This window comes from Petromyzon marinus, chromosome 21, assembly GCF_048934315.1.
Source record: "Petromyzon marinus isolate PM22_M1 ecotype Great Lakes invasive population chromosome 21, UKy_Petmar_22M1.pri1.0, whole genome shotgun sequence".
Lineage (NCBI taxonomy): Eukaryota > Metazoa > Chordata > Hyperoartia > Petromyzontiformes > Petromyzontidae > Petromyzon > Petromyzon marinus.
The window spans coordinates 11,830,706-11,858,696 of record NC_133687.1 but is presented as its reverse complement, the minus strand read 5'-3'; the positions used below and the strand labels follow the sequence as shown (position 1 = coordinate 11,858,696).

The 27,991-nt window shown below is 53.5% G+C and overlaps 1 protein-coding gene across 1 annotated transcript; it reads left to right on the top strand.

Annotated features, from left to right (window-relative positions):
- Positions 1 to 106: 106 nt before the first annotated feature.
- LOC116944387 (fibroblast growth factor 4A-like) lies at positions 107 to 27,991 on the top strand. Its single transcript, XM_032957966.2, has 3 exons — positions 107 to 1,455; positions 22,956 to 23,059; positions 27,177 to 27,991. The coding sequence occupies exons 1-3, from the start codon at positions 933 to 935 to the stop codon at positions 27,351 to 27,353; spliced, it is 804 nt and encodes a 267-aa protein (XP_032813857.2). The 5' UTR covers positions 107 to 932; the 3' UTR covers positions 27,354 to 27,991.

Genomic DNA, 27,991 nt, shown 5'->3' with positions numbered 1-27,991 from the left:
TTTTTAGAGAGGGGGAGACGCGTGGCTGGAGAGGAGGGTGGCGTGTAGGAGGAGGAGGAGGAGGGTGCTGGTGGTGGTCGTGGGAAGACACTCGCGCGTGAGACGACTCAGCTGCCGGTCACAGCCCTGAGCGCCTCGAGTTCAGTGTTTGATCGCCTTCGCACACACACACACGCGTGTACTCACACACACACACACGCGTGTACTTACACACACACACGCGTGTACTCACACACACACACACACGTGTACTTACACGTGTACTCACACACACGCGCACGTGTACCTACACACACGCGCACGTGTACCTACACGCGTACGCGCTCACTGGACACCCGCGGGATGTGACACTGAGGCTGCGAGCACGTGCGGTGGTGGTGGTGGCGGTGGTGGCGGTGGTGCTGGGCACGGGAGGGGCCTCCCACTCGGACCCGGTGGGATGCGCCGTGTGCCCCATGACGACGCCGAGCGAGGAGGTTCTTCGCGCGCGAGGTTCGATCCCGAGGTCGCTGCGAGTGGAGGAGAGAGACGGATTCTCATCATGACCACTCGGAGATAACACGCCTGCCATTTGAACTGCTTCGAGATAAGGGCGCCTTATCCATCGATCCACTTTCATCATCATCATCAACAGCGTAAAAAAATAAGAATACTAAGAGCAAAGAAGAGCCTTGGGGTTGTTTTTTTTTTGGATTACAGAAGATACTGGAAATCCAAGTTGATTTATTGATTGTTCATTGTTACACTTTATATGTCTAATTTATTTCAGATATAATTATTATTAGCACGTGGTCAACGAATTACATTTACCAGGGCATAATAATTCACCGTCATAAGCTTTAAACAGCAGCAGCAGCAGCAGCAACAGGCGGCAAGCGAGGGACAGCTTTTGGAGACTGGATCACAGAAGAGTGGCGGTGCTGGTGGTGGTGATGGCGATGATGGCGGTTGTGGCGGCGGCGACGATGATGATGATGATGGCCGTGATGGTGACGATGCCATCACGCTGCCGGTCCCTGGAGCGATGGTGGCTGATCCTGCAGGTCTTGCTGCTGGCGTCTTCCGAAGGCCTTCCCAGAAGACCCCCGTCGACTCCGGTGCTGGTGCGTCGACTCCACGTGGCCCCGCCCGAGCGAGCGAGACCATGGAATCCCACGGGACAGCAGCAGGCGGCCTCCTCGAGGTCGCTGTCCCAGCAGCCCGGTGGATTCTGGGGGACCCCGGTGGCCAAGAGCGGCCAGGGAGTCGGCCTCGGCGGTCTGGGACCCTTCGGGGGTCTCGGGCTGGCGTTTGGACTTCACGTGACGCCCCTGAGGTCGCGAGAGAGCGGAGCAGCCTACCTGGGCGGGGTCATCAAGAGGTTGAGGAGGCTCTACTGCAACGTGGGCATCGGCTTCCACCTGCAGGTCACGGCCGAAGGCAAAATCAGCGGCGTGCACAGCGAGAGTCCCTACAGTGAGTCCCGGGCGCGCGGTGCACGTGGATGGTGGCCATTTTGGTGGTGGTGGTCGAGGTAGTGATTGATGTGGTCATTGTGATGGTAGTGGTGGTGGTGATTGACGTGGTGATTGTGGTGGTGAATGATGTGGTCATTGTGATGGTGATTATTGAGGTGGTGATTGATGTGGTCATTGCGACGGTGGTGGTGGTGGTGACTGAGGTGGTGATTGTGGTGGTGAATGATGTGGTCATTGTGATGGTGATTGAGGTGATGATTGTGGTGGTGAATGATGTGGTCATAGTGATGGTGGTGGTGGTGGTGATTATTGAGGTGGTGATTGATGTGGTCATTGTGATGGTGGTGGTGATTGAGGTGGTGATTGTGGTGGTGATTGATGTGGTCATTGTGATGGTGGTGGTGATTATTGAGGTGGTGATTGATGTGGTCATTGCGACGGTGGTGGTGGTGACTGAGGTGGTGATTGTGGTGGTGAATGATGTGGTGCTGTTGATAGTGGTGATAATTATTGTGGTGGTTATGATGATGGTGATGGCGGTGATAGTGGTGATGATTGTGGTGGTGATTGTGGTGGTGGTGATTGAGGTGGTGCTGGCGATAGTGGTGATGGCCATTGAGGTGGTAATTGTTGTTGTGGTGGTAATTGAAGTGGTCATTTTGGTGGTAGTGGTTGGCATTGTTGCTGTATCGGTTATGGTAGTTGTGGTGACGGTAGCAGTGGCGGTGTTGGAGGCAGTGGGGGTGTCATAGCAGGTGTAGTCTGCTTTGACACGTGGATCATAAACACGGTCATGGGCAAAATATTCGGAGCAACATTTGAGAAATGCACCAAGGAATTGTGCGGAGCCGCACTGCTAGGAATGACACGCGGGTGAGTGGCATCATCATCATCATCCGCAGTGCTCATACGACAACAAACGAGTGGGGCTTGAGGCAGGGAGACGCGTCGTCACGGCCAGAAGGGACTCCGACGGTGGTCGATAATAATAAAGGGAGAGCGGCAGCCGAGGAATCGGAGCGCGTCCTGGCGGATGTCGGGAACCACCGTGGAGGAGACGGAGCGACCAGGAAACGGAATCGTCGCTCCTCGTGTGTAGAGCGGCGACGGGCGGATCGCCGCGCCGCCAGGCGTCGCGAGAGGAGGCGGCGGCGGCGACTTGGGAGGGATGGAAGCCTTCATCCAGCAGTGGATCGACCACGGCTGGTAACGGCGATGATGATGATGATGCTGATGGTTGTTATTGCACGGTTAGTGCACTAAACACGAGCGGTGAGCTTCAATGGCTGTACCTCTGCATGCCGAGAGTGAGCGGTTCGTGATTAAGGAGGTGACATTAATGATGATGTTGCTGATCACGCAACTTGTTAACGTCTGATATGAACAGAAACAATACTTGTTTTACAAGAACTTGACAAAGTTGCACTTCGTACAACACATTGTAGATCAATATAGAGGTCTCTAAATGTGACAGCATCTCAAACATTGCACAAAATTAGTGGCCATGTGTATTTGCGAGCCCAATAATTGGTGTCTATGTGGGTCGATGGGTCGCTCCGTGAGTCTGTTGGTCTCTGTGTCTATGAGTCTCTGTATGAGGCTTTAGGACCCTGTGTGGTTCTATGGGTCTCCGTGTCTATGGGTCGCTGCGTGAGTCTGTGGGTTTCTACGTTGAGGAATTGAGGTTTCTGTGTGAGTCTATAGGTTTCTGTGTCTATGGGTCCCTGGATGAGGCTGTGGGTTTTTACGTGAGTCTGTGGGTCTCTGCTTGAGACTGTGGGTCTCTGTGTCTATGTGTCCATATATGAGGCTTGGGTTCCTACGTGAGGCTGTGGGTCTCTGCTTGAGACTGTGGGTCTCTGTGTCTATGGGTCCCTGTATGAGGCTGTGGGTTTCTATGTGAGGCTTTGGGTCTCTGCTTGAGACTGTGGGTCTCTGTGTATATGTGTCCCTGCATAAGGCTGTGGGTTTCTCCGTGAGTCTGTGGGTCTCTGTGTGAGTCTATGGGTTTCTATGTCTATGGGTCCCTGGATGAGGCTGTGGGTCTCTGCTTGAGACTGTGGGTCTCTGTGAGCATTTCGGCGTCCACGTGAGTAGCGTACAACGTTTGGCTCTCTGCGTGAGTCTACGTGTCTCTGTGTCCATGGGTCCCTGCATGAGGCTATGGGACTCTGTGCGAGTCTACGGGTCGCTGCGTGAGTCTATGGGTCTCAGTGTCGGTCGATACCGAAGCGAGACGGATGCGAGTTCATAGAGCGACTCGATTCGACCGCCGCTCAGGGCAAAGACCAACCAAGAGTCAGTCACCGCCGCTAGTGAACCAAACGTCCAGAGGACGTTACATTTCCTGCAGCTCGTGGCGAATGTAGAGAGACGCCCATCGGCTCTCTGGCGACGACTAGACGAGTTCGTGAGCATGCATAGAAGATGCGCGTTCAACACAATCGCCAGCGAGGTTGTCCTGCAGAGTCGCCGTCGTGAGGTTGGATGTAGGCAACGTGGTGGCGATTTCGTTGAGTTTATACGACCCCCCCCCCCCTGCCCCCCGCGTGGCCTTAACAGACTGCCGGGGCAAGTGATGTTAGCGAGCACCTATTGAAGGGGGGGGGGGGGGAGCGATGCCTTTGTCTCGAACTCGAGACGACGGCGTTCGTAGCGCGGCGCGCTAACCGAAGCGCCACCGTTCCCCGCAATTATTTTACAGATTGAATGGAATTTTAAAAAAATTATTTGATTAACACGTGCACGCAAAAGCTCACCAACCCCCCCCCCCCACACCCACCACTCCCGTCTCAAGCGAGCAAGTGGTTATCTCAGTTTAGCGGGCCCCCTTGAACCAGTAGTGGGAACAAATTCCACATTCCCATGACGGTGACCAGTCCATCCACCGGACGAACCACTTCTTGAAAGACATCGTCATCGTCGTCTTGCGGCTCGAGTGTGGGCCCGCGGTGCCAGTGTTGGTTGCTGGCCGCGGGCGACTTTGCCCGAGTCGGTGTCACGACAAATCTCGAGGTCGCGCGATTCACATCCTGGACGTCCTCGAGTCACGGCTTACACACATTCGGCCACGCAGCCCCCCCCCCCTACACCCCCTCCCCCCCCAATGCGCGTGTGGGTGTAGGGGGGGGAAGAGGCAATAAGGAAACAAATTAGCCACACCAATGCACACAGAGAGAGAGAGAGCGGCGGAGTGGAGTTTTTAGGCGGTAGCCACTAAGACAAAGACCACCAACACCATCATCACCACCACCACCACCCCATCTATAGCTTTCACAGAATATTGGGGGCAAGTGTTGTTTTGCGGGCGACAATGATTGGCTGGATCGGCACGGTGGATGCGGGAGGGCGGCAAACGCCACGCCCGGCCGCCTTTGTCTCCCCAGTGCTGCTGTTTACTGCACACTGCACCAGGGTTCTCGTGCGAGGCTGAGTCGACATCACGACCGGTTCGCGTATTCGCCACTGCTGCTGTCGGTGGAGGGGGTGCTCAGGACCGGTCCCTGCGTTGGGCGTCGGTGTTTGTAGGCCACGAGCGGGAGTCGAACTCGGTTAGCCGGGTTCGAAGCGCAGTGCGCTCACCATTGGCGCCACCGCCCCCCACAAATACAAAGATTCCTCCCCGTGTAGCGTTAACGGACTGCTGGGGCAAGTGCTGTTAGCGAGCACCTATGAAGGCCGGAACGGTACACGAGCGGGTGGGTGGCCAAGACCAAGCCTGGCCGCCTTAGTCTCCCCAGTGGCGATGTTTGCACACCGCACTGGGTACTCATTTGAGGCTGAGTCGACTTAGAGGAGGCCCAGTATCGGTTCAGATAATCGTCCCTCGTGTTGGCCGTGAATGGGAGCGCGCGACGCTACCGCTCCCCATGGGGGCAGACACTCTGACACAAACACATGGTGAACACGTGCACACGGACGCAATATCGCACACAGACACACGCAAATATACCTACACGTGAAAACAAAGATTCCCTGAATAGTCTAAATAGGCTATTGGGGCAAAGTGCCTACCCACACAATCACAGACGCACACACACACTTATACACCCTACACACACACAAAATACTTACACACACCCATACACATAGATGTGCGTACACACACACACCTACACACACGCGCACACCTACACACACACACTTACACACCCCCACTTACACACCCCCACTTACACACCCCCACTTACACACACACACACTTACACACACGCGCACACCTACACACCCCCACTTACACACACACACCTACACTTACACACCCCCACTTACACACCCCCACTTACATACACACACCTACACACACGCACATACACCTACAAACACACACACACCCGTGCACACACCTACACTTACACACCCCCACTTACACACACACCTACACACACGCGCACACCTACACTTACACACCCCCACTTACATACACACACACCTACACACACGCACATACACCTACAAACACACACACACCCGTGCACACACCTACACTTACACACCCCCACTTACACACACACCTACACACACGCACACACACCTACAAACACACACACACCCGTGCACACACCTACACTTACACACCCCCACTTACACACACACACACCTACACACGCGCGCACACCTACAAACACACACACACATCCGTGCTCACACCTACACTTACACACCCCCACTTACACACCCACTTACACACCCGTGCCTACACCTACATTTACACCCCCCCACTTACACACACACACCTACACACACGCACACACACCTACACACACGCGCACACCTACACTTACACACCCCCACTTACACATACACACACCTACACACACGCACACACACACCTACACTTACACACCCCCACTTACACACACACCCACACACCTACACACACACACAAACCTACACACACATACACCTACACACACACACCTACACACACACACCTAAACACACCTACACACACAACAACAACCGCCATTCGCCACTAAGTGGCGGTGACGTCACCACGACGCTTGTGCCAGGCCATGTGCACCTTGAGGCCACATGAAGTGTCGAACGCCCGATGGCAGGAGGTCACGGGGCAGACCCAAGTGCCACGGGTCGACTGACTAAGATGACTGAGATGACTGGCTGATGCACCACCTGTGCCCCCTACTGTACCAACCTGCTGTGCTTTAGCCACCCGGCGCTCCGCTCGTTGTTGTGAGCGTCGCTCCTCCGCCCTCCGTTGTTGTTGGAGGGCGACTGCCTCCAACTGCCCAGTAGCATCCTTCACGAGCCTCCTCCACAGAGGCCGATCTTGACACCGCTGGTACCAGTCATCGGCAAGTCCACTCAGCTCCACGTCCTCCTGTACCACATCACTCCATCTCTTCTCTAGTCCATGCCGCGCCCGTTAAGCGCCCTCGATCCGGCCGAACAAAAGCTGTTTCGGCATGCGGTGGCTGGGCATGCGAGCTACATGGCCCAGTCAACGCAGCATTGCCTGCCGGAGGAGCTCACCGATGGGACCTTGCCCAGATCTTTCAAGGATTTGTGAGCTCCTCACACAATCCAGCCTGGTTAAACCCAGGATGGATCGTAGGCAGGCTAGCCTAAATGTTTCTAACCGGCGAAGATGTTCCATTAGGGGGATCCACGTTTCGCAAGCGTAGAGAAGGGAGGGAATGACCGTGGCCGAGAAGACCTGAAGCTTAGTGCGGAGCGACAGACCAGGTAGCTTCCACACAGCGTTATGCAACCGATGAAAAGATATTGCCGCTCGACTGATTCGGAGTAAGACCTCTGCTGTTAAACTACACACACCTACACACACACACCTACACACACACCAACACACACACCTACACACACAAACACCTACACACACACTTTACACACACACACACCTACACACACACCTACACACACCAACACACACACCTACACACACACCTACACACACACACCTACACACACACGCACGAGGCATGTTCAATTTTGGATCCTCAAGTCAGCTCTTTGAGACCGCTAAGAATGTCGCCCTCTCCCTCCCACCCCCATCTCCAATCTCCGTATCCCCTCTCCTGCCTCTCCTATTCTCATAGCGCACACTCACACCTCCCTCCTCCTCTCTCCTCCTCCTCCTCCCTCCTCCTTCTCCCTCCTCATCCCTCCTCCTCCCCTCTCCTCCTCTCCCCTTCTCCTCCCCCCTCCTCCCTCCTCTCCCCTCCTCCCTCCTCCTCCTGCTCCTCCTCCTTCCTCCTCCTCCTCCTCCTCTCCCTCCTCTCTCTCCTCCTCCCTCCTCCCATCACCTGTGCTAGAGCACACGCACAGGTGATGCAGTTATTTGATGTTCACGTATCGTATGCGCGCTCACTGTTTTCGATTCCTCTTGCAGTGCCATTGCTTTTGCTCCGATTTAGCTTTGGTTGTCTCTGTTCTGATGTCTATGTGGCCGTCTCCGTCCTGCGTAGTGTTTGTGCTCATATTGATATTGTTGCTTCGGTGACCTAGGCAACTCTTGCAAATTAGACTCAATCCAAGTCTCCTGCGTCCCCCCCCCTCCCTGGTTAAACTAGACCAATTTGAAAATACCATGTTGTCTATTGGGTCTCTGTGCGAGTCTATAGCTCTCTGTGTGAGTCTTATGGGTCATTGTGTAATATTGTGGGTCTCTGTGGGTCTCGGTGTGAGTCTGTGGGACTCTGAGTCTGTGGGTCTCTATGGGTTTCGGTGTGAGTCTGTGGGTCTTTGTGTGAGTCTGTGCGTCTCTATTTGAGTCTGTGAGTCACCGTGTGAGTCTATGGGTTTCTATGTGAGTCTATGGGTCTCTATGCGAGTCTATGGGTCTCTATGCGAGTCTGTGGGTCGCTGTGTGAGTGTGTGGAACTCTGTGAGAGACTGAGAAGCAGAGTGAGGTAGTCAGTCATAGACGAAAATCTGAACCCATTTTTTATCCTGGGCTTTCCCTAGGTTGACTCAGCCTTAAATAATGGTACGGTGTGTAAACACCATCACCGGGAGAGACAAATGCGGTTGTATGGTGCACAATTACACCCATAGATAGGCCGGCACTGGCCATGAGGGCGTGGGTGGTAAAGCACCACTCTGGACCGCCTTTGTCTTCCCAGTAGCGATGATTCCACATCGCACCAGGTACTCATTTGAGGCTGAGTCGACCCAGGGGAGACCCAGGACCCGTTCAAATATTCGTCACCGATGTTGTGGTCGCGAATGAGACTCTAACCCAGCCCCACCGCTCCCGGGCCTCCCCTAGGTCGACTGAGTCTTAAATGAGTACGCGGTACGGGGGTATAAACATCGTCACTCGGGAGACAAAGGCGGCCTGGTGTGGTGTTGGTCTCCAACAAAAATCATAGCTGCTCGCTAACAGGACTTGCCGCAACAGTCTGCTGAGGCTATACGGGGGGTCTTTGTGTGTGTCTTTGTGTGTGTGTTTGCGTGTGTGTGTTTCTGGCAAAACAACCCCCACCACCTCGATGTCAGACGGCTGAGTCGACCTAGGCGAGGCCCAGGACTGGTGGCCGTGAGCAGTAATCACTTGGTTCATAGCTCAGTGCGCTACCGCTGTCCCACCGCTCTCCACACTCACATAAAAGACAAAAATCCCCCGTATAGCCTGAACAGACTGTTGGGGCAAGTGCTGTTAGCGAACACCTACGAAGGCCGGCACGGCACACGAGGGGGTGGGTGGCCACCACCACGCCTGGCCGCCTTTGTCTCCCCAATGGCGATGTTTACACATCGTACCGGGTACTCATTCGAGGCTGAGTCGACCCAGGGGGAGGCCCAGGACCGGTGCAGATAATTATAATCGTCACCGGTATTGGCCGTGAGCGGGAATCGAACCCGGGCAGGCGGGTTCGTAAGCACAGCGCGCTAACCACTACGCCACCGCTCCCCACTCACCTGCGCGCGCGCACGTGCACCTGCGCGCGCGCACAGGTGCACGCATCGCGACATCCGATTGCGAGCCGTTAAAAACAGTGCCGCTCCCCGATTACCAGGAACACTCTCGCAGTGCGTAATCCGATTACAGTAACGAATTACTGCACAACACAGTCTCCCGTTACATCTCCAACCCTGCACACCACCACCCCTTCCTCCTCCTCCTCCTCCCCTCCACCGACCCCGCGTCTCCTCTTCTCAGCACGCCCACGCCACTCTCGCGGTCACAAACCTCAATCGCTCTTGCATCGCACCCGACCGTGATTACTGTTCCCCCGTGAACTTCACTCGCTGATTGTCTCCACACTTGGACGAGAATTCGGTCTCTGCCTGACTATTGAATGTGTTCCACCACCGCCGCCACCACCGCCGCCACCGCCGCCGGACTGCAACAAATGCGCTTGCTCATTCACCCACCCAGCCGCTCACTCAATCATCCACTCACCACACCCGCAGGTCATCGCACTCGCTACTTCTTGCTGCTTCTTCCCTTGCACTGATCCACTCATCTCGTCATCGTGGTCTCATTTCCCTCCAAGCTCTTGTAACAATAATAACACCAATCTTGATTATCCACCCATGTATTCACTCACCCGCCCTTTCACATGTCAATCTTATGTCCACCTATTCATGAATTCACCCACCCGCTCACTCTACCACTCGCTCGGTCTTCTATATAACCACTCACCCACGATCGAACTCACCCATCCACCGACCCACTCACCTACCTACCCGTTTATCCACCCCATTCATCCACTCATCCACCTAACCATTCACTCAGCCTCACGCTCAGTCTTCTATCCGATCACTCACCCACACACTTTCTCACTCACCTATACTCTTTCACCCTCCCACTAACTATATCGCTAACCCACTAGCACAGCATCCACGCGCCTACCCACCAACCGACCCAAACCACCCACCATCAACCCAACCCACCCAAACCACCCACCCACCAACCCAACCCACCCACCTACCCACCAAACCACCCACCCACCAGCCCACTCAAACCACCCACCCACCAACCCACCCAAACCACCCACCCACCAACCCACCCAAACCACCCACCCACCAACGCAACCCGCCCAAACCACCCACCCACCAACCCAACCCGCCCACCTACCCACCAAACCACCCACCCACCAATCCACCCAAACCACCCACCAATCCACCCAAACCACCCACCCACCAACCCACCCAAACCACCCACCCACCAATCCACCCAAACCACCCACCCACCAATCCACCCAAACCACCCACCAATCCACCCAAACCACCCACCCACCAACCCACCCAAACCACCCACCCACCAATCCACCCAAACCACCCACCCACCAACCCACCCAAACCACCCACCCACCGACCCACCCAAACCACCCACCCACCAACCAACCCAAACCACCCACCCACCCACCAACCCACCACAAACCCGAAACCAACCCCGCCCGCCCCCTCGTCTCTCATCGGCGCGCGCCTCCTCCCCAAGGCCCCTCCGTGTGTGCCCACAAACACGGCTCGGACTGCGCGCCGCGTGCCGGGACTCGGGGTGCCCTGGGCCCCCTCGCCACTCGGCCCCGCGTGGCTCGGTCGCGAAACCTCCCACACCACTACCACCACCACCCCACCACCACTACCCCACCACCACCACACCACCACCACACCACCACCACCACCACCACAACCACCACACCACCACTACCCCACCACCACCACACCACCACTACCCCACCACCACCACTACCACCACCCCACCACCACCACAACCACCACCACCACTACCCCACCACCACCACAACCACAACCACTACCACCACCCCACCACCACCACAACCACCACACCACCACCTACCACCACCACACCACCACCACACCACCACCACACCACCACCACTACCCCACCACCACCAAACCACCACCACCACCACTACCTCACCACCACCACCACCACTACCCCACCACCACCACCACCACTACCCCACCACCACTACCCCACCACCACCACCACACCACCACCACCACCACCACCACACCACCACCACACCATCACCACACCACCACCACCACACCACTACCACCACTACCCCACCACCACCACACCACCACCACCACACCACCACTACCCCACCACCACACCACCACCACACCACCACTACCCCACCACCACCACTACCCCACCACCACCACACCACCACCACACCACCACCACCACCACCACACCACCACCACCACACCACCACCACCACACCACCACCACACCACCACCACACCACCACCACCACACCACCACCACTACCCCACCACCACCACCCCACCACCACCACCCCCGGAATTTATCGCGCGAGGATCCCTCTGGCGTCACGCGTGGCACCTGTTGGCCCACCGTGAGTTATCGTCATCACCTCCACGGGGAGGTGGCGACTCGGAGCATGCGGGCGGGGATCCGGGTGGGGGGGAGTGGTGGGGAGGGGAGGGGGAGACGCCACCGTCCTGGGATGTCTCAGGTGCGGCGACTTTGATGGCCTCGGCCAGGCCACATCCGTGGCCATCGTGGTGATGTTTGAACACCGCGACTTTAGTGTGATGCGGAGTCGACCTCGGCGAAGCGGCGATTAAAGAAAGAGTGGGTTCCGATTGTCGCCTACGACCGCCTCACTATGCTTCCCCCACTCGCATAGACTCACACAGAGACCCGTAGACTCACACAAATCCATAGACTCACACAAAAAGCCGTAGACTCACAAAGAGACCCATAGACTCACACAAATCAATAGACTCACACAAAAAGCCGTAGACTCACAAAGAGACCCGTAGACTCACACAAATCCATAGACTCACACAAAAAGCCATAGACTCACACAGAAACCCATAGACTCACACAAATCCATAGACTCACACAAAGAGCCGTAGACTCACACAGAGACCCGTAGACTCACACAGAGACCCGTAGACTCACACAAATCCATAGACTCACACACAGACGCATAGACTCACACAGAGACCCATAGACTCACACAGAGACCCGTAGACTCACACAGAGACCCGAGACTCATACAGAGACCCATTGACTCACACATTGACCATATAATAACACAGAAACCCATGGACTCACACAAAGTCACTCATACTAGCATAGAAACTTACAGACTCACATGGAGTTCAGTAGACACACAGACACCCTTAATGCCACACCTGTCAAACGAGCTGTGATTGAACGCATCTCAGTCTATATGAGGCGATGCTTCTCTCTGCAACTCTATGGGTCTCAATGTGAGTCTATGGGTCTCTTTGTGAGAATATGAGTATCTCTGCAAGTCTATGGGTCTTTATGTGAGTCTCTGGGTGTCTATGGGGGTCTATGGGGGTCTATGGGGGTCTATGGCTGTCTATAGGAGTCTGTAGGTCTCCGTGTGAGCACTGTGTATGGGGTTCTGAGTAAGTATATGGGTCTCTATGTGAGTCTATGGGTCTCTGTGTGAGTCTATGGGTCTCTGTGTGAGTCTATGGGTCTCTGTGTAAGTTTATGGGTCTATATATGAGTCTATGGGTATCTATGTGAGTCTATGGGTATCTATGTTAGTCTTTGAGTCTCTATGTGAGTCTATGGGTCTCTATGTAAGTCTATGAGTCTCTATGTGAGTCTGAGTCTCTATGTGAGTCTATGGGGCTCTATGTATGTCTATGGGTCTCTATGTCAGTCATTGACTCCTGTGCTGAGACCACCACCAACTCGCGACACAGTCCAGTTCAATCACAGGCAGTGGCTGAGACCCGGATTGGGACCCATGTGCTCTCATCCGCACCAGCCCTCTGACCTCTGACCTCTGGGCGGCTATCCGGCCTCCTCTTTTTATTTTAAATGTGTGATTTGAAGAGCATCAATGAATCACTTAATCTAAAGTGGGATCGATGACCCACGTACCATTGACGTTTATTCGCTTCTCTACCGCTCTGGCGAATGACTGAGTGGCCCGCGATAAACCTCCATTGGCCGAGGCCGAAGCCGCTGGCGGAAATTCCACATTCCCTACGGTGGGTGCCAAGTAAGGAATACCGCGCGGTAATAATGATGATGATGATAATAATAATAATCGCCGTCCTGTACTTATCCGGGAAAGCCTCAGCCTGAGTCACACGACTATTTTTTATTCATTCGAGTGATGAGCAATGCACTAAGGGAGGATGGGAGGTGCGGCTGTTGACGCGCCGCGCTACGAATCCAGCACCCCGAGTTCCCCGCTCACGGTTGACATCAGTGGCGAGTGCCCTCGAAATAACCGGTACCCACGCCAGAGAGAGCCACAGACTCACACAGAGAGCCACGGACTCACACAGAGAGCCACAGACTCACACAGAGAGCCACAGACTCACACATAGAGTAACAGACTCACACAGAGAGCCACGGACTCACACAGAGAGCCACAGACTCACACAGAGAGCCACAGACTCATACAGAGAGCCACAGACTCACACAGAGAGCCACAGACTCACACAGAGAGCCACAGACTCACACAGAGAGTCACAGACTCACACAGAGAGCCACGGACTCACATAGAGAGCCACAGACTCACACAGAGCCGCGGACTCACACAGAGAGCCACGGACTCACACAGAGAGCCACAAACTCACACAAGAGACCCACAAACTCACACAAGAGACCCACAGATTCACACAGAGACACAGACTCACACAGAGACACCGACTCACACAGAGACCCACAGACTCACACACAGAGACACACAGACTTAAACAAGAGACCCACTCACTCGCATAGAGACCCACGTACTCACCATGGTCACATGACCAAGACAGCTCCCGCAGAGAGCAGTGCACCACCCCGTGCGGTGTTCGCTGGTCGTTCTCTCTCAGCACGCGACTCATGAAGTAGTGGAGCGCGACTCCACTCACGGTGTGGTCTCGTAACCACTGATACGTGAATTAGAGTACTATTTATTAAACAACTGCGGGAGCAATGCAAACACGACGTTTCAGTCGGCATGCGTGTATGTTGAACTTCTTTCGCACCCTGTCTAGGCAACCATGACAACAACAACAACAACACAAGGGGGAGATCCCAGCACCGCTGCTGAGCGCGCTCGCAGGAGCCAGGCGGGTGACCTCTTGACCTTGACTTCGTGACCTCTTGACCTTGTCCGCGCGCTCTCGGCGGATTTTGTTCCCGCGGCCCTAGCGAGGTCGCTCGTCCCCCCCCTCCAGCCCGCCCTCTATAATTACCTAATGAGGCGACGAACAGGAAACTCATCCACTCGCCCGTCAATCGCCGGTCACTCGCCCGCCCGCCCGCCCGCCCCGTGTATTTAGGGACCAGCATGTGACATTGCAGCCCGCGTGTAAGAATGCCGCCAACGCGGAGAGACGAGTCCCAAACCAACGAACCCAGGAGGGCCGCCGCTACGCTGCTGATAGGTAGCCACGGATTCCATCGGCGGCGAGGGTTTGGCTTCGTGCGTGCGAAGTAGGGAAACCCCCTGCCCCCCCCCCCCCCTGCAGAACACGCGGAGACAACCCCAGCGCTGCCGCTGCTGCTGTGCACGAGGGGGCCCACCCGCCATAATGATGGAAGTTCCACATTTCTGTGGCGAGGTCGGTCTCTGTGAGGAGCGTGATCGACGGAGGCGGTGTGCGCGGTGCCGGGCGCCTCTCCTGGCTCTCTTCGTCGCCTGCCCTCGGGGGCAATCCCAAGCTCGAGTTGCCTCCCCGTGCATTTGACTGCCACTCCGAGCTGCTCTCGACCACCGGTGGCTCCATCATCGTCATCATCGACATCATCATCATCATCTTACGCGTGGACTTTCACGATCAATAAGTCGCGATTCGTAATGAGTTAATGTTGGGCCAACTCGTCGTGTAGAGGATGATGTCAATGTTCAGCAGTAGCCCTCCTCCACCACTACCATCGTGGCCGAGCCCAGCGAACGTTTTCTCTCAACCCCGTCTGCATTTGCCAACAAAAAAAAGTGTAAAAATAAGTCCTGAAAAATGAGGGTCTGCAAATACACGCACGGAGCGTCCTTGCCAAGCGGATATTCGGAGGGATATATATACAGCGGTCGATATTCACGCGCAAATTTAGAAATCGCAATATGAATCACGAGGTGGAGCATACTGGGACCGCGGCTCTCTACAGCGGTGGGGTGGTGGGCAGCAGCAGCAGCAGCGCCCGGCCTGGTATGTGAAAGGATTGCTCTGGAATCGGCCTCGTGTAGAGCTCGTTGAGTTTCTGTGAATCTACGGGTCTCTGCGTGAGTCTACGGGTCTCTGTGTGAGTCTATGGGTCTCTGTGTGAGTCTGTGGGTCTCTGTGTGAGTCTGTGGGCCTCTGTGTGAGTCTGTGGGTCTCTGTGTGAGTCTGTGGGTCTCTGTGTGAGTCTGTGGGCCTCTGTGTGAGTCTGTGGGTCTCTGTGTGAGTCTGTGGGTCTCTGTGTGAGTCTGTGGGCCTCTGTGTGAGTCTACGGGTCTCTGTGTGAGTCTGTGGGTCTCTGTGTGAGTCTATGGGTCTCTGTGTGAGTCTGTGGGTCTCTGTGTGAGTCTATGGGTCTCTGTATGAGTCTGTGGGTCTCTGTGTGAGTCTGTGGCTCTCTGTGTGAGTCTATGGGCCTCTGTGTGAGTCTGTGGGTCTCTGTGTGAGTCGATGGATTCGCGTGAGTCTATGGGTCTCTGTGTGAGTCTATGGATTTGTGTGAGTACATGCATTGTTTTGTGAGTCTCTGGGCCTCTCTGTAATCAGGGGCAGGCAGTCGACACCTCCACAGCAGCGCACGTGAGAAGCTGCAGCGTCACGTGATGTGATGACAGGCAATTGAAGGGGACCTCAGAAGTAGATCTGTGACGTCAACTTCCACGGGCCGTTCTCTTAACACGCGGTGGCACGAGACTTCCACATTGGGTACTTATTCATCCGACCAGCGCAGGTGAAGTATGGTCAATCAACCTCCATGACCGACACCGAGTGTGGAGGTCTTTATCCAGCAGTGCATTGACAAAGGGGTTACACATAACGACCGCCATCCCCCACCCCACCCGTCCGCCCGACTGCACCGGACCAGAGACCGCTTCGTGATACAGGGTGGTGCACGACCCTCTACGAGAGCGAGCGTCTTGTAACAGCAACCCGCCAATAGTAACCAGGTCGTTAAGCATATTAATGACCATTTTTCAGGGTTTTGGTCACGTAATGTTCTGGCCGAGGTGTGTCGTAAGTCCCTCCACCACCCGACGCAGCCACGCACATTTTTAAATTGTCACGTGCGCCAATCATTCGTGCTCTCGGCTCCACGCGGGGGGGGAAACAAGGTCCCGAGGTCAAAGGACAAATCCTCATCACCAAATGTTATCGGCGACTAGACCTCATGCGGTGTTCACGCTCGAAACTGCGTCAAGCATCTTCAGGTCGGAAACCCAAAAATGCGCTTTTAATGGGAAAACAGCGCAACTCCATCGTAACACCGAGCGGTTATGTGTGAAAAAGTAAGAAGAGGTTTTTTTATCATCTCTGGCAATATAACAGGAGGTGTGAAGATCTTGATTTGAAGCTTTCGTGACTGCAGGAATCCACACTCTTTCGGTAAAGTCACGTAGTAGGTAGAAGTAAAATAATAGATCACGACGATTCGATGGTAGCACAAGCGATCGTCTTCAGGTGAGAGAGAGAGAGAGAGGGTAGCTTTCTCTCTCTCTCTCACCTGAAGACGGTCGCTTGAGTTGTGACTGAAACGTCGTGATCTATTAATTTTTTTCTACCTACGAAACAACCAAAGAGTATTGGTGTTAAGATGTCCAAGCACCAAACTGCAACCTTTTGCACGGAATAAAGTTATTGCGTTTTCCAACACAGTACTCGTGGCGAAAATGCAAACGAACATGCTCTGATAATATATATGGCATTGTCTTTGAAACTGATTGGTCTACGATAGTGACAGCCTCCTGTAGGGCCTAGGGGCCGTCCATAAATGACGTCACGCACCTGGGGGGTGGGGTCAGACATTTGTGACGATGTGTGACGAGGGGGGGGGTGAAAAATGTGACGTCACATCAAAATCCGCAACTTTAAATAAATCTAGACAACACGTTATACTTAATTAAATAGACTTTTTTATATATAAATGTTTTTCTCCTACAACATCCGAGTGCAGCGCCACGTTAAATACGCACTACAATGACAATAGTTTAAAGCGATTTGAAGCATGTTTTAAAAAAATTTTGGGGGGGGAGGGCAGAGCTTTGTGACGTCATATTTGAGGGGGGGGTCTGACTTTTTGTGACGCCGTATGACGAAGGGGGGTGTCAAAAATCGTTAAAATCGCGTGACGTCATTTATGGACGGGCCCGTAGTGCCTAGTCTCGGCATCGGTGTGTCAGACCAGCGAACAACGGCAAAAGGCGAACAGTACAAAGCCAATGCACGTATCAGAGCATTTATTGCTCGGGGTGAGCCCCTGCATCGTGGGATAATTTTTTTATTCTTTGCCAGTGCCAGCGGTGAAGGTGTGCGCGGGGTCCAAAAACAGCCAATTGGAGGAGCGCGTGCAAAAGCGCGCGCTCATTGGCTGAGCGGGCGCGTGACGTCGCCCGAGCCCCGCCCCCCCCGTACAACGAGAGCTAAAATTCCACCTCGTAGCAGCGCCACGTGCAGAGCGCTCTGCACACTGAACGCATTCGCATGAAGTCAAACTTAAAAGTCCATCAAGCCAGGAGGGTGACTTCATGGCCTTTGTCCCTGGAGATTCAGTAGTTACCCCCCCCCTTCGCCCTCCACAATTATTGTATTGTATTCTTGCGCGTGGTGGCAGCGGCGCGATGTTTAAAGGTGCCCGTGTCGAGGTGTGGCGCTGGACACGACAGTTTTCAGTTTTGAGTTTTATTTATTTGGTTTTACCCTGTGAGCCAATTCGGCTCTTGATTCGGGTGCAACCGCAACAAACAATACAATTACAAATACATTTAAAATTTACTGCACGCAAATTTGAACATCCTCTATATATATAAAAACGCATTTTTGTTTTTTTTAAGCAAGCGGGCTTCAAGGAGAGAGACAGGGAGAGAGGGAGAGAGAGAGAAAGTTCGTGTCGTTTTTTGCTGTTCCTCTTCATCCTCCTACGTTGAAAGTCGCGCAGACTACGGCCCCAGGGTTCGAGTTGCATAAAGCGTCACCTTGGCTGGGATGATTCGCGTTTTTCTCATGCTGCACGCTCGATAGATTTAACGAAGGAGACCGTCCTGTTAAATCTAAGAATACGCGTTTATAAGTTGGGGCCAGAACTTGGGCACACGCAGGGTCAGACAACAGGTGTCGAACTTATTTACGGGGCCAAGCCACTCGATCAGCCGGCCTGTGTGTGAAGTCGCGACAGAGAGACATAACTGACCCCGCCATAGGAATGTGGAATTTCGAACGCTTTGTAAAATATGAAATCATTATCTTCAGTGGCAGCAGCAGCAGCAATGATAGCAGCATTGGCTTAATCGTCATTATCATCGTCAGCAGCATCAGCAGCATCATCATCATCTGCAGCTGTTGAAGCAACAGCAGCAGCAACAGCATCAGCATCAACAACAACGCCATAGTCATCAGCAGCAGCATATTTAGCATCATCATCATGAGCAGCACCAATAACATTTACCATCGTGCAACATGAAACCAAACTCTCTTTTTGTCGAGTTGGCCAAACATCTCAATGCAGCAGGACTATCCCGCCACGTTGTCGTCAAATAATATCCGACTCAAGTATGAACGCTACATGGTGTTAGAAATGTTACGGCAGGGTGTGGGTTAACCAATTTGGAGGTTAGGCATAGGAGGAGGTGGTGGTTGTTGGTGGCGATGGGTGGGACGCGTGGTGTGCAGGGTGGTGGAGGCGTGCAAGGGGACCGAGACCGACAGTAGGTTGAAGACAGAGGCGAGGAGGAGACCTACATTCTCAGAGCTCGGCGTTCAGACACATGAAGCGCAGAGCCGAATGTGATCCGATGTTTGTGTGTGCAGCGGTCACTGGCGACCGGTTTGAGACCGTCAAACTCTCCGCATCTTGAGATTGCCGGCTTCATCAGGAGCGGCTGAATCCCGGCTTGGAACCTAGGGTCTCAGCAGTGCTGGATCGGTGTCTCTGACCCCCAGGGACGCCCGGCTTCCCACACATGTAGGTTTCTCGTCGTCGCCATAGGAATGTGGAATTTCCACCACCGGCTCAGGGCTGAAAACAGGAGATTGAGCTCCATTGCCTTAATGCTCATTTGAACAGGAACTCAGTTTGAGGTTCAGAAGAGAGAGTTGACCCTTTGACCTTTAGGTCGAGGGGTCAGACCAAGGCCGGAGCCATGGAGTCAACATTGGGGGGGGGGACCAAATCTTCTAGGGGGCTTGAGGGCCCCCCCCCCAGGAAAAAAATCTAAATTTGAAAACTCATTTCCTGCCTAAAATATAACTAAAATTCATTAACACATAGGATGGACTTTTTAATTGTATTTTGTACAATAATGTCTAATAGTGTATATTGTATTACATTGCTCTGTTTTTTTTTATTGTTTACCTTTTCTTGTTTCATTGTATGTCATGGCAGAGATTAAGGATTTATAAAGTAAAACCAGAACCACAATCATATAAACATAAATCTATTTTATAGCAATATATTGGGGGGGACATTTTGAGCATATTTGAATATTGGGGGGGGGGATGTGTCCCCCCGCCAACATATTATAATTACGGCCTTGAGTCAAGCAATATTAATCAATCACTCATCTGCCATCAGGTGCGGTTTCGCACTCACACGTCTGTGACCCAACACTTTGGAGGCAAGGGTTGGGTGGATCACACGGTCAAATGTCCACACCTTGCGGCCGGCCTGGTGTCGTGCTAAGAAGAGCAAGCGGGTTTCGCGAAACCATTCGTACGGATCTCTTGAGTGTCAGCTCCTCGTACACAGCGCGGTGCTGAGTTTGCTCTCGGGTTCTCGAGTTTCCTGCCGCGCTGAGCCACGTGGCTGCCTGCAATCCAGCACTGTGGAGGCAGCAGAGAGGGTTGACGGATCACCGCACAGCGATGTCACGACACTCCTTGCCCATCGGCGTCGATGAGAAGCCGGCACCCTGGCTGGCCAGGGGAAGATAGGACCGCAAATGTGGACTCCACCTGTTCCAGCTTTGCGTGGGATAGAGTGTTGTCCCTTCGCAACGCGTGGATTTACATTTTTTGTTTTGTTTTACCTGGCGCTTCGATTTCCTCCCACATGTAGGCAACGTTTGTGAATTTGGCTGAAGGCATTTTAAGATAAGCGGAGGTCTGCAGAGCTTGGGAAATCGTCGGTAGCCCCGGCGCGCTGCCTTCAAGCTCTTCGCCTGTGGCTCCCCCTCGCACCTCTGAGTCGTCCTCGCTATCTCTCTCCCTCCAGGAGAATGATTTTACATTACAAAACAATATACCGGTGTTAATTGTAGAATTTCGTCGTAAAAGTGTCCTTTGCAAAAAAAATCATTGCTGATACCAGTCGAACGCCGCGGTGTTGTTGGTCAGCAGCGCACTGGACGTGCAAATCCAGCGGCCGCCGTTTGGACTCCAGGCGATCAAAGAACGGGGCAGGGTCCTCAACCCCTCCCACCTCCTCTGCTCGTCCAGCGGCACAGCAACACGCGGGTTTACCACAGTCGATCAGCAGGCAGTTCGTGGTGGGGTAAAGTGTGAGCACTTCCACGTCTTCGTTGGCGTTAAAAGAGTAGGCCAAATACACACGACTAGAGGGTGACTCTCGAGAGCTCCGCTCAAGCGGAGGCCCTTCCATCAGCAGTGCCGCGGGGCGGGCACTTGCAGGGGCTGCGCCTTTTTTTCCCCTCGGAACGTGCCAACGGGATGAGGTGCGCAAACGTTCGATGTTTGGGTGGCGCTTCGGTCTACGCGCGAGCGCGTTGTGCACCGTGACAAGCGCGGCCCGAAGCGGAGGCGAGGGTGCTGGTGACCAGGGCGCGTGTCGGTGGCCCTCTCGGTGTCGGCCACGAGAATCGATGCTCGACGCTCGGTGCCCAAGCCCGGGAGGGAGCGCGCGGGCCAACACCGCCCGCCGGACTCTCTGGATGACGAGACGAGCTTCCTGTCCCGCCCTCCCCGCCCCCCATCTCTGGTTGTGGGCAATCTGTGGCGTTATCTCTGGTTGTGGAAAATCGGCGGCGTTATCTCTGGTTGTGGGCAATCTGTGGCGTTATCTCTGGTTGTGGACACCGGTGGCGTTATCTCTGGTTGTGGAAAATCGGCGGCGTTATCTCTGGTTTTGGGCAATGGGTGGCATTATCTCTGGTTGTGGGCAATCTGTGGCATTATCTCTGGTTGTGGGCAATGGGTGGCGTTATCTCTGGTTGTGGGCAATGGGTGGCGTTATCTCTGGTTGTGGGCAATCGGTGGCGTTATCTCTGGTTGTGGGCAATCTGTGGCGTTATCTCTGGTTGTGGACAATCTGTGGCGTTATCTCTGGTTGTGGGCAATCGGTGGCGTTATCTCTGGTTGTGGACAATCTGTGGCGTAATCTCTGGTTGTGGGCAATCTGTGGCGTTATCTCTGGTTGTGGGCAATCGGTGGCGTTATCTCTGGTTGTGGACAATCTGTGGCGTAATCTCTGGTTGTGGGCAATCTGTGGCGTTATCTCTTGTTGTGGACAATCGGCGGCGTTATCTCTGGTTGAGGACAATCTGTGGCGTAATCTATGGCGGCGCGGGGCGATGAGCCCCGACTTCCGTAACGAGCGTTGGGGTCGTGGGTAGAATCCTTTGCCGGGCTCAGTGTGGGGTGTTGAAGGGGGGGGGGGGGGTGCCAGTGGCACTGGGCCAGGCTGCGTTAGCGCCGTCCAATGGGAACGCGGGGGGGTGGGGGGAGAGCCTCGAGGAATATCCCAACGCGTCCGTCACTACCGCAGCGTGGGCGGGCGCGTCCCGAAAATTAGATACGTAGCAGGCGGCGACGTTTCGGGCAATGGGCCCCTTTAGTAGCACATGGATGGTGAGGCCAGAGAAAACACATAGTAGATGATTGATGAGCATAGGAGTCGGAGGCTGCGCTTGTTTACACAATAGGCAGAGGGCCCGATGATAATTATTTTTTTGAATGAAGTTTTCAACAGGCGGCCTTTCGCAAGCAATATAATAATAAAAAAAATCACCATTCGCAATTCATTTTTGGGTCGGATTGTGCAAGTGAAATTTGTGTGTCGTGCACCCCTCCCCCACACGACACAGCCAATGAATAAAGTTGTCACGTGATGAACAAACACGCCACACCGGTGCTGCTGCTGTAACAATTTGGCCCCCTTTGATTCCCGTGACAACTATATTCATGCGTCGGGTGGAGGAGGGTGCACGACACAACGACGTTTTGGTTACTCGATGCGAGCCGAACAATGAATTATGAATCATGGAATGGGGGGTGGGGGGGTGGGAGCGCATTAACACACAGCCGTGGTGCGGGCCACCACCGCCCCCCTCTCGCTCTCCGTTCCGGCCTTAATAGGCGCTCGCTAACAGCACGTCTGCCTGTGCGTGGCGTGCGCTCGTGTTTGCGATGTAGGTGTCCTGGAGATCTCCACGGTGGAGCGAGGGGTGGTGAGCATGTTCGGCATGAAGGGCGGGCGATTCGTGGCGATGAACGCACGCGGGAAGATGTACGCAGCGGTAAGGCTCACAACCACACGCGTGTCCACCTCGCCCCCCCCCCCACCCCCCGTGCCGGATGAAGCGAGTGCGGGGCCTGTAACACGATGTTTTAAAGGGGCCCTAAATTTTACGAAAAAAAAAACACCTAAATATTAAAACACATTAATGTTTAACTTGCACAGTAAAGTTTAACATGTAGGCTTTCGCGACCAATATTATTCATAATAAAGGTTTTTGGGTTAGTTCGCGTTTATTTATAAATGTGTCGTAACCCTCCACCACCCGACACGGCCAATCAGCAAAAAAAAGTGTCACGTTGACAAAAGACAATTCACTACTTTAGCCCACCGGTGTGTTGAAGAGTGAATCCACATTTACAGGTTGAGTACGACGTTTCGCTGGTAAATACATCCAGCATCATCGGGCAATTCGCCGGAATGGTAAAGCCCTCGCTTGCTCCCGGTTTTAAATAGAGCAGCAGGGTGACGTCATCACTTAACTCATATCAGGTGCAGTGATTAGAGGCGGGGGGGGGGGGTATTGTAATTATATAATGGATTAGTAATCAGTCATTGGTTATGATTATTAATGAGTTGTAGATTAGTAATTCTTTAAATCAAAATGTAATGTGTATTATTTGATAATACGCTTCCATGCCGCACTAAGCCTGTAGCTGTCAGAGAGTCTAGTGAGAGAGATTAAACACGTTAAAGACGCACTACGACAGAATGGCTACAATAATGCTCAAATTAACAGAGCACTGAATGCCAAATCACGATGCAAAGCAATACTGCTGAAAGCGACCAGATTGTTAAAACAATAAAAATTCCATATATCTCAGGAGTAACTGACAAATTAGCCCGTGTTTTGCAAAAACAAAACATTACAGTAAGATTTGGTACAGTACACAAAATTCAAAAACTAGTATCTTGCACTAAAGATGCATTACCTAAATTATCAACAGAAGGTGTATATCGGATTAATTGTTTATGTGGCAGTTGCTACATTGGACAGACGGGACGTAACATCAGCGTAAGACTAAAAGAACATCAGAGAAATATTAAATTATCTCAAACACAACTGTCGGCAGTGGCAGAACATGCTTGTCAACAAGGACACTCAATTGATTTTGACAATGTTGCAGTGGTGTGTAAAACTAATTATTACTGGCAAAGACTAATTAGAGAATCCATTGAAATTGAGAGGAACAAGAATAACTTTAATCGCTCTGACAGCTACAGGCTTAGTGCGGCCTGGAAGCGTATTATTAAATAATACACATTACATTTTGATTTAAAGAATTACTAATCTACAACTCATTACTGATCATAACCAATGACTGATTACTAATCCATTATATAATTACAATACCCCCCCCCCCCGCCTCTAATCACTGCACCTGATATGAGTTAAGTGATGACGTCACCCTGCTGCTCTATATAAAACCGGGAGCAAGCGAGGGCTTTACCATTCTGGCGAATTGCCCGATGATGCTGGATGTATTTACCAGCGAAACGTCGTACTCAACTTGTAAATGTGGATTCACTCTTCAACACACCGGTGGGCTAAAGTAGTGAATTGTCTTTTGTCAACGTGACACTTTTTTTTGCTGATTGGCCGTGTCGGGTGGTGGAGGGTTACGACACATTTATAAATAAACGCGATCTAACCCAATAAGCTTTATTGCACAGTAAAGTAATTCTATTTTTTCATTTGCTCCACAGCCAGATAATACGACAAATCGCTAAACTTAAACACCCAGTCGTTCGTCAAAGTCGAAGGCAGTATAGTACTATAGTGATAGAGCAAGTGCAGAATCACTGAACCGGAATTGATAGCTTGAAAGCATTTAGCGCGGGGCCCATGAAAGTGCGGGGCCCGAAGCTACGACATATGTAGCTACTTTTGCTCCTAGGATACTCCGGTACTGACCCCACATCCCCCCCCCTGCTGATGCCTCTCAAACACTCAGCCACTCGAAATGCTCACTCACGATCTGGGCCGCTCGCTGACTCGCTCGCTCGTCCGGCGGGCTACTCGGCCACCCGCACTGCCGCCCCAATCGGCCATCCACGCACGCACGCAAATCGCTCGACGCCAACTCACTAACTCGATCGACTGCTCGGCCTCTCACACAACCGCTCCGCCAACTTGTACAATTTATTCAGCCGCGGTCACTAAATGCGAAAACAATCGACCGCTCACTCGCTCAACCACCCATCCGCTCAGCCACTCATCCACTCATCCACTCACTCGATTACTCAAACACAACCACCAGGTTAGGCCCACTGAACAATTCGCTCCTTTTCAGACGCGACCTGGCCGCAAATGACAGCGGCTCATCACGTGGAAATGTATAGCAGCCAGACACTCTAAACGTGTGATGCTTACTCTTTGGTTCTTTCCGTAAAGTCACGTAGTTGGAAACACGTGACTTTACCGAAAGAACCAAAGAGTATGGATTCTTGCAGTCACGAAAGCTTCAAATCAACGTGTGATGCTCTTTCTAAATGTGGAGTGAAAAACCGCCAGGACCCAGGGAAAAATCCACGCGACCGCGGGAATGACACCGCAAACTCCAAATACACAGCAGTTGTCAGGGTAGGGATCGAACCCACGACCTCCTGCACTCACCCGTCCGTGGACGTCTGTAATGCAGCTAAATCCAGTGAAAACCCCACGTTTAATATGATGGTGATTGATTTTTGTGTGTGTCCAGCCATTGATGACCAGGCTATTGTCATCAATTCAGGACACCTGAGAATTCCTGCTCAGTGTCTCTGACACGGCCATTGTGAAACCTGTGAGAGAGCGAGAGAGAAACTTGCGGTAAATACCCAGACCCAGGGCTCGAACCCAAGCTGCAACGGTGCCAGCTCAGTGTCTCTGACACGGCTATCACGAGCCCCTTCAGAGAGAGCGAGAGATCTAGAAACCCACACCCAGAGTTTGAACCCTGGATCTCAACAATGCCAGCTATGTGTCTGTAACACAGCCATTATGAACCCTGCGAGAGAGAACGAGACACCACCCAGACCCAGGCCTTGAACCCCGAGATCTCAGCGGTGATGACCCAGAGTCTGTGACACAGCCATCGCGAACGTCCGTGAGAGAGCGACAGAGACTCCCGCGTAAACAGCCAAACCCAGTGCTCGAACCCTGGCTCTCGGCAGTTCTGGCTCAGTGTCTATAACGCGACCATTATGAGCCTCTCCCCCCCCCATCTCCCCGAGCCCGCACCACCACCCCGTACAGAGCCGCTCGTTTCGTCCGTCCTTCTTGCACCAGCCTGGCCGGCGACATTTTCAAAAACCTCTCTCCCTTTTAACATGATCCTGACAGATGGGCGCCGTTAAAATAGCGCCCTGCCTCTCTCAAGGCACGCGGTGACGTGAGGTCAGCTGGTGCAGCAGCGCGCGCGGTGCCTCGCGCGCGAGAGACAGGGGGAGGGAGGGACGAGAGGGTGGGTTGGAGGGAGGGGAGGGAGGGGAGGAGGAAGGGAGTGGAGGGAGGGAGGGTGGAAGGGAGGGGAGGGAGGGGGGTATGGAGGGAGGGTGGAAGGGAGGGGAGGGTGGTATGGAGGGAGGGAGGGGAGGTGGAAGGGAGGGGAGGGAGGAAGGGGAGGGAGGGAGGGTGGAAGGGAGGGGAGGGAGGGAGGGGACGGAAGGCGCCTCCGAGTGAGCCGTCGGGATCTTAGCGTCGGCGATCAGGCGGGGGGGGGGCGCAGATGGGTGACACAAATAAAAGGGGGGCCCTGGATTCGACTCCCCGGCTCCGTTGAGGTGGCTGCCGTGAAGCGATTTCCCCGATCGGGTCAAGGTTGGCAGATTTGGACCGCGACGCTAGGCGGTGCACGCGATTCCCCTGCTCTTACGAACGACGTCACGGGATGTTTAACGTCCACTGTGAGTGAAGAAGCAGATGGCGGTGTAGTATCATTACAACATATTTATTTTTAAAAACAAGCATTAACCAGGTCGGCCTGCCGGAACACAACCGCGGACCTCTGCAAACCGAGCGGCGAGCATCACGGCCCCCGTGATGACCGCGTTTGTCGTCCTCTCTTTTCACCCCCTCCCCATATCCCCCACCGCCTCCCCCACCCCCCTCCTCCTCCTCCTTTCACCTTTCTCAGGATAAATTCGGTACGGAGTGTAAGTTCCGGGAGCATCTGCTCCCCAACAACTACAACTCGTACGAGTCGGACGCCTACCCGGGAATGTACATCGCTCTCAACAAGGGCGGCAGGACTAAGCGTGGAAGCAAGGTGTCTCCTCGCATGAGCGTGACGCACTTCTTGCCCAGGATATGACGCGGGTGACGATGACGATGTTGATGATGGTCATGATGATGGCGACGACGCTGATGATGATGATGATGATCACGGTGGAGGTTGGAAACCACCGCACACCCTCTCCACGCTAAGTCGCGAATATTCGTTTTGTTGGAATTTTTTACATCCAGGCTCTGAAATTCAAGAATTGAAATCCAGGAATTTTATTCCAGAAACTGAAATCCAAGAGATCCAGGATCTGAAATCCAATAATTGAAACACAGAATCTGAAATCCAGGAACTGAAATCCAGAAACTGAAATCCAGGATCTGAAATCCAAGAATTGAAATCCAGGATCTGAAATCCAGGAACTGAAAGCCAGAGGATCTGAGACCCATCGCTTGTCGTGCCCCGGCACGTGCGAGTGAAGAAGCTCTCGGGGCGCTTGCACTCCGCGAAGGAAATAACTCGATGTCCTTTCCGGAAAGAGGGCGGAGGTGACGCCCAGCGCGACGGTTCCGCGGCGGACAGAGTTCTGGCGTCGAGGGAGACGAACGAGCTGCGAAGAGAGGCGACTAGGAGAGACAGAGAGAGAGGGACGAGTGATTTTTTGTCGAGCGATGTGTACGGGAAGTAGAGATGACAGCGAATAAATGTTGTCTGCGGAACGCACGCTA

What these genes read in the sequence shown, in the direction of transcription:
- LOC116944387 (XM_032957966.2), top strand. Translation starts at nt 933, where the DNA reads ATGGCGATGATGGCGGTTGTGGCGGCGGCGACGATGATGATGATGATG. An exon ending in GCACAGCGAGAGTCCCTACA is followed by an intron (nt 1,456 to 22,955) that starts GTGAGTCCCGGG and finishes TTTGCGATGTAG; the next exon opens with GTGTCCTGGAGATCTCCACG. An exon ending in GCGGGAAGATGTACGCAGCG is followed by an intron (nt 23,060 to 27,176) that starts GTAAGGCTCACA and finishes CACCTTTCTCAG; the next exon opens with GATAAATTCGGTACGGAGTG.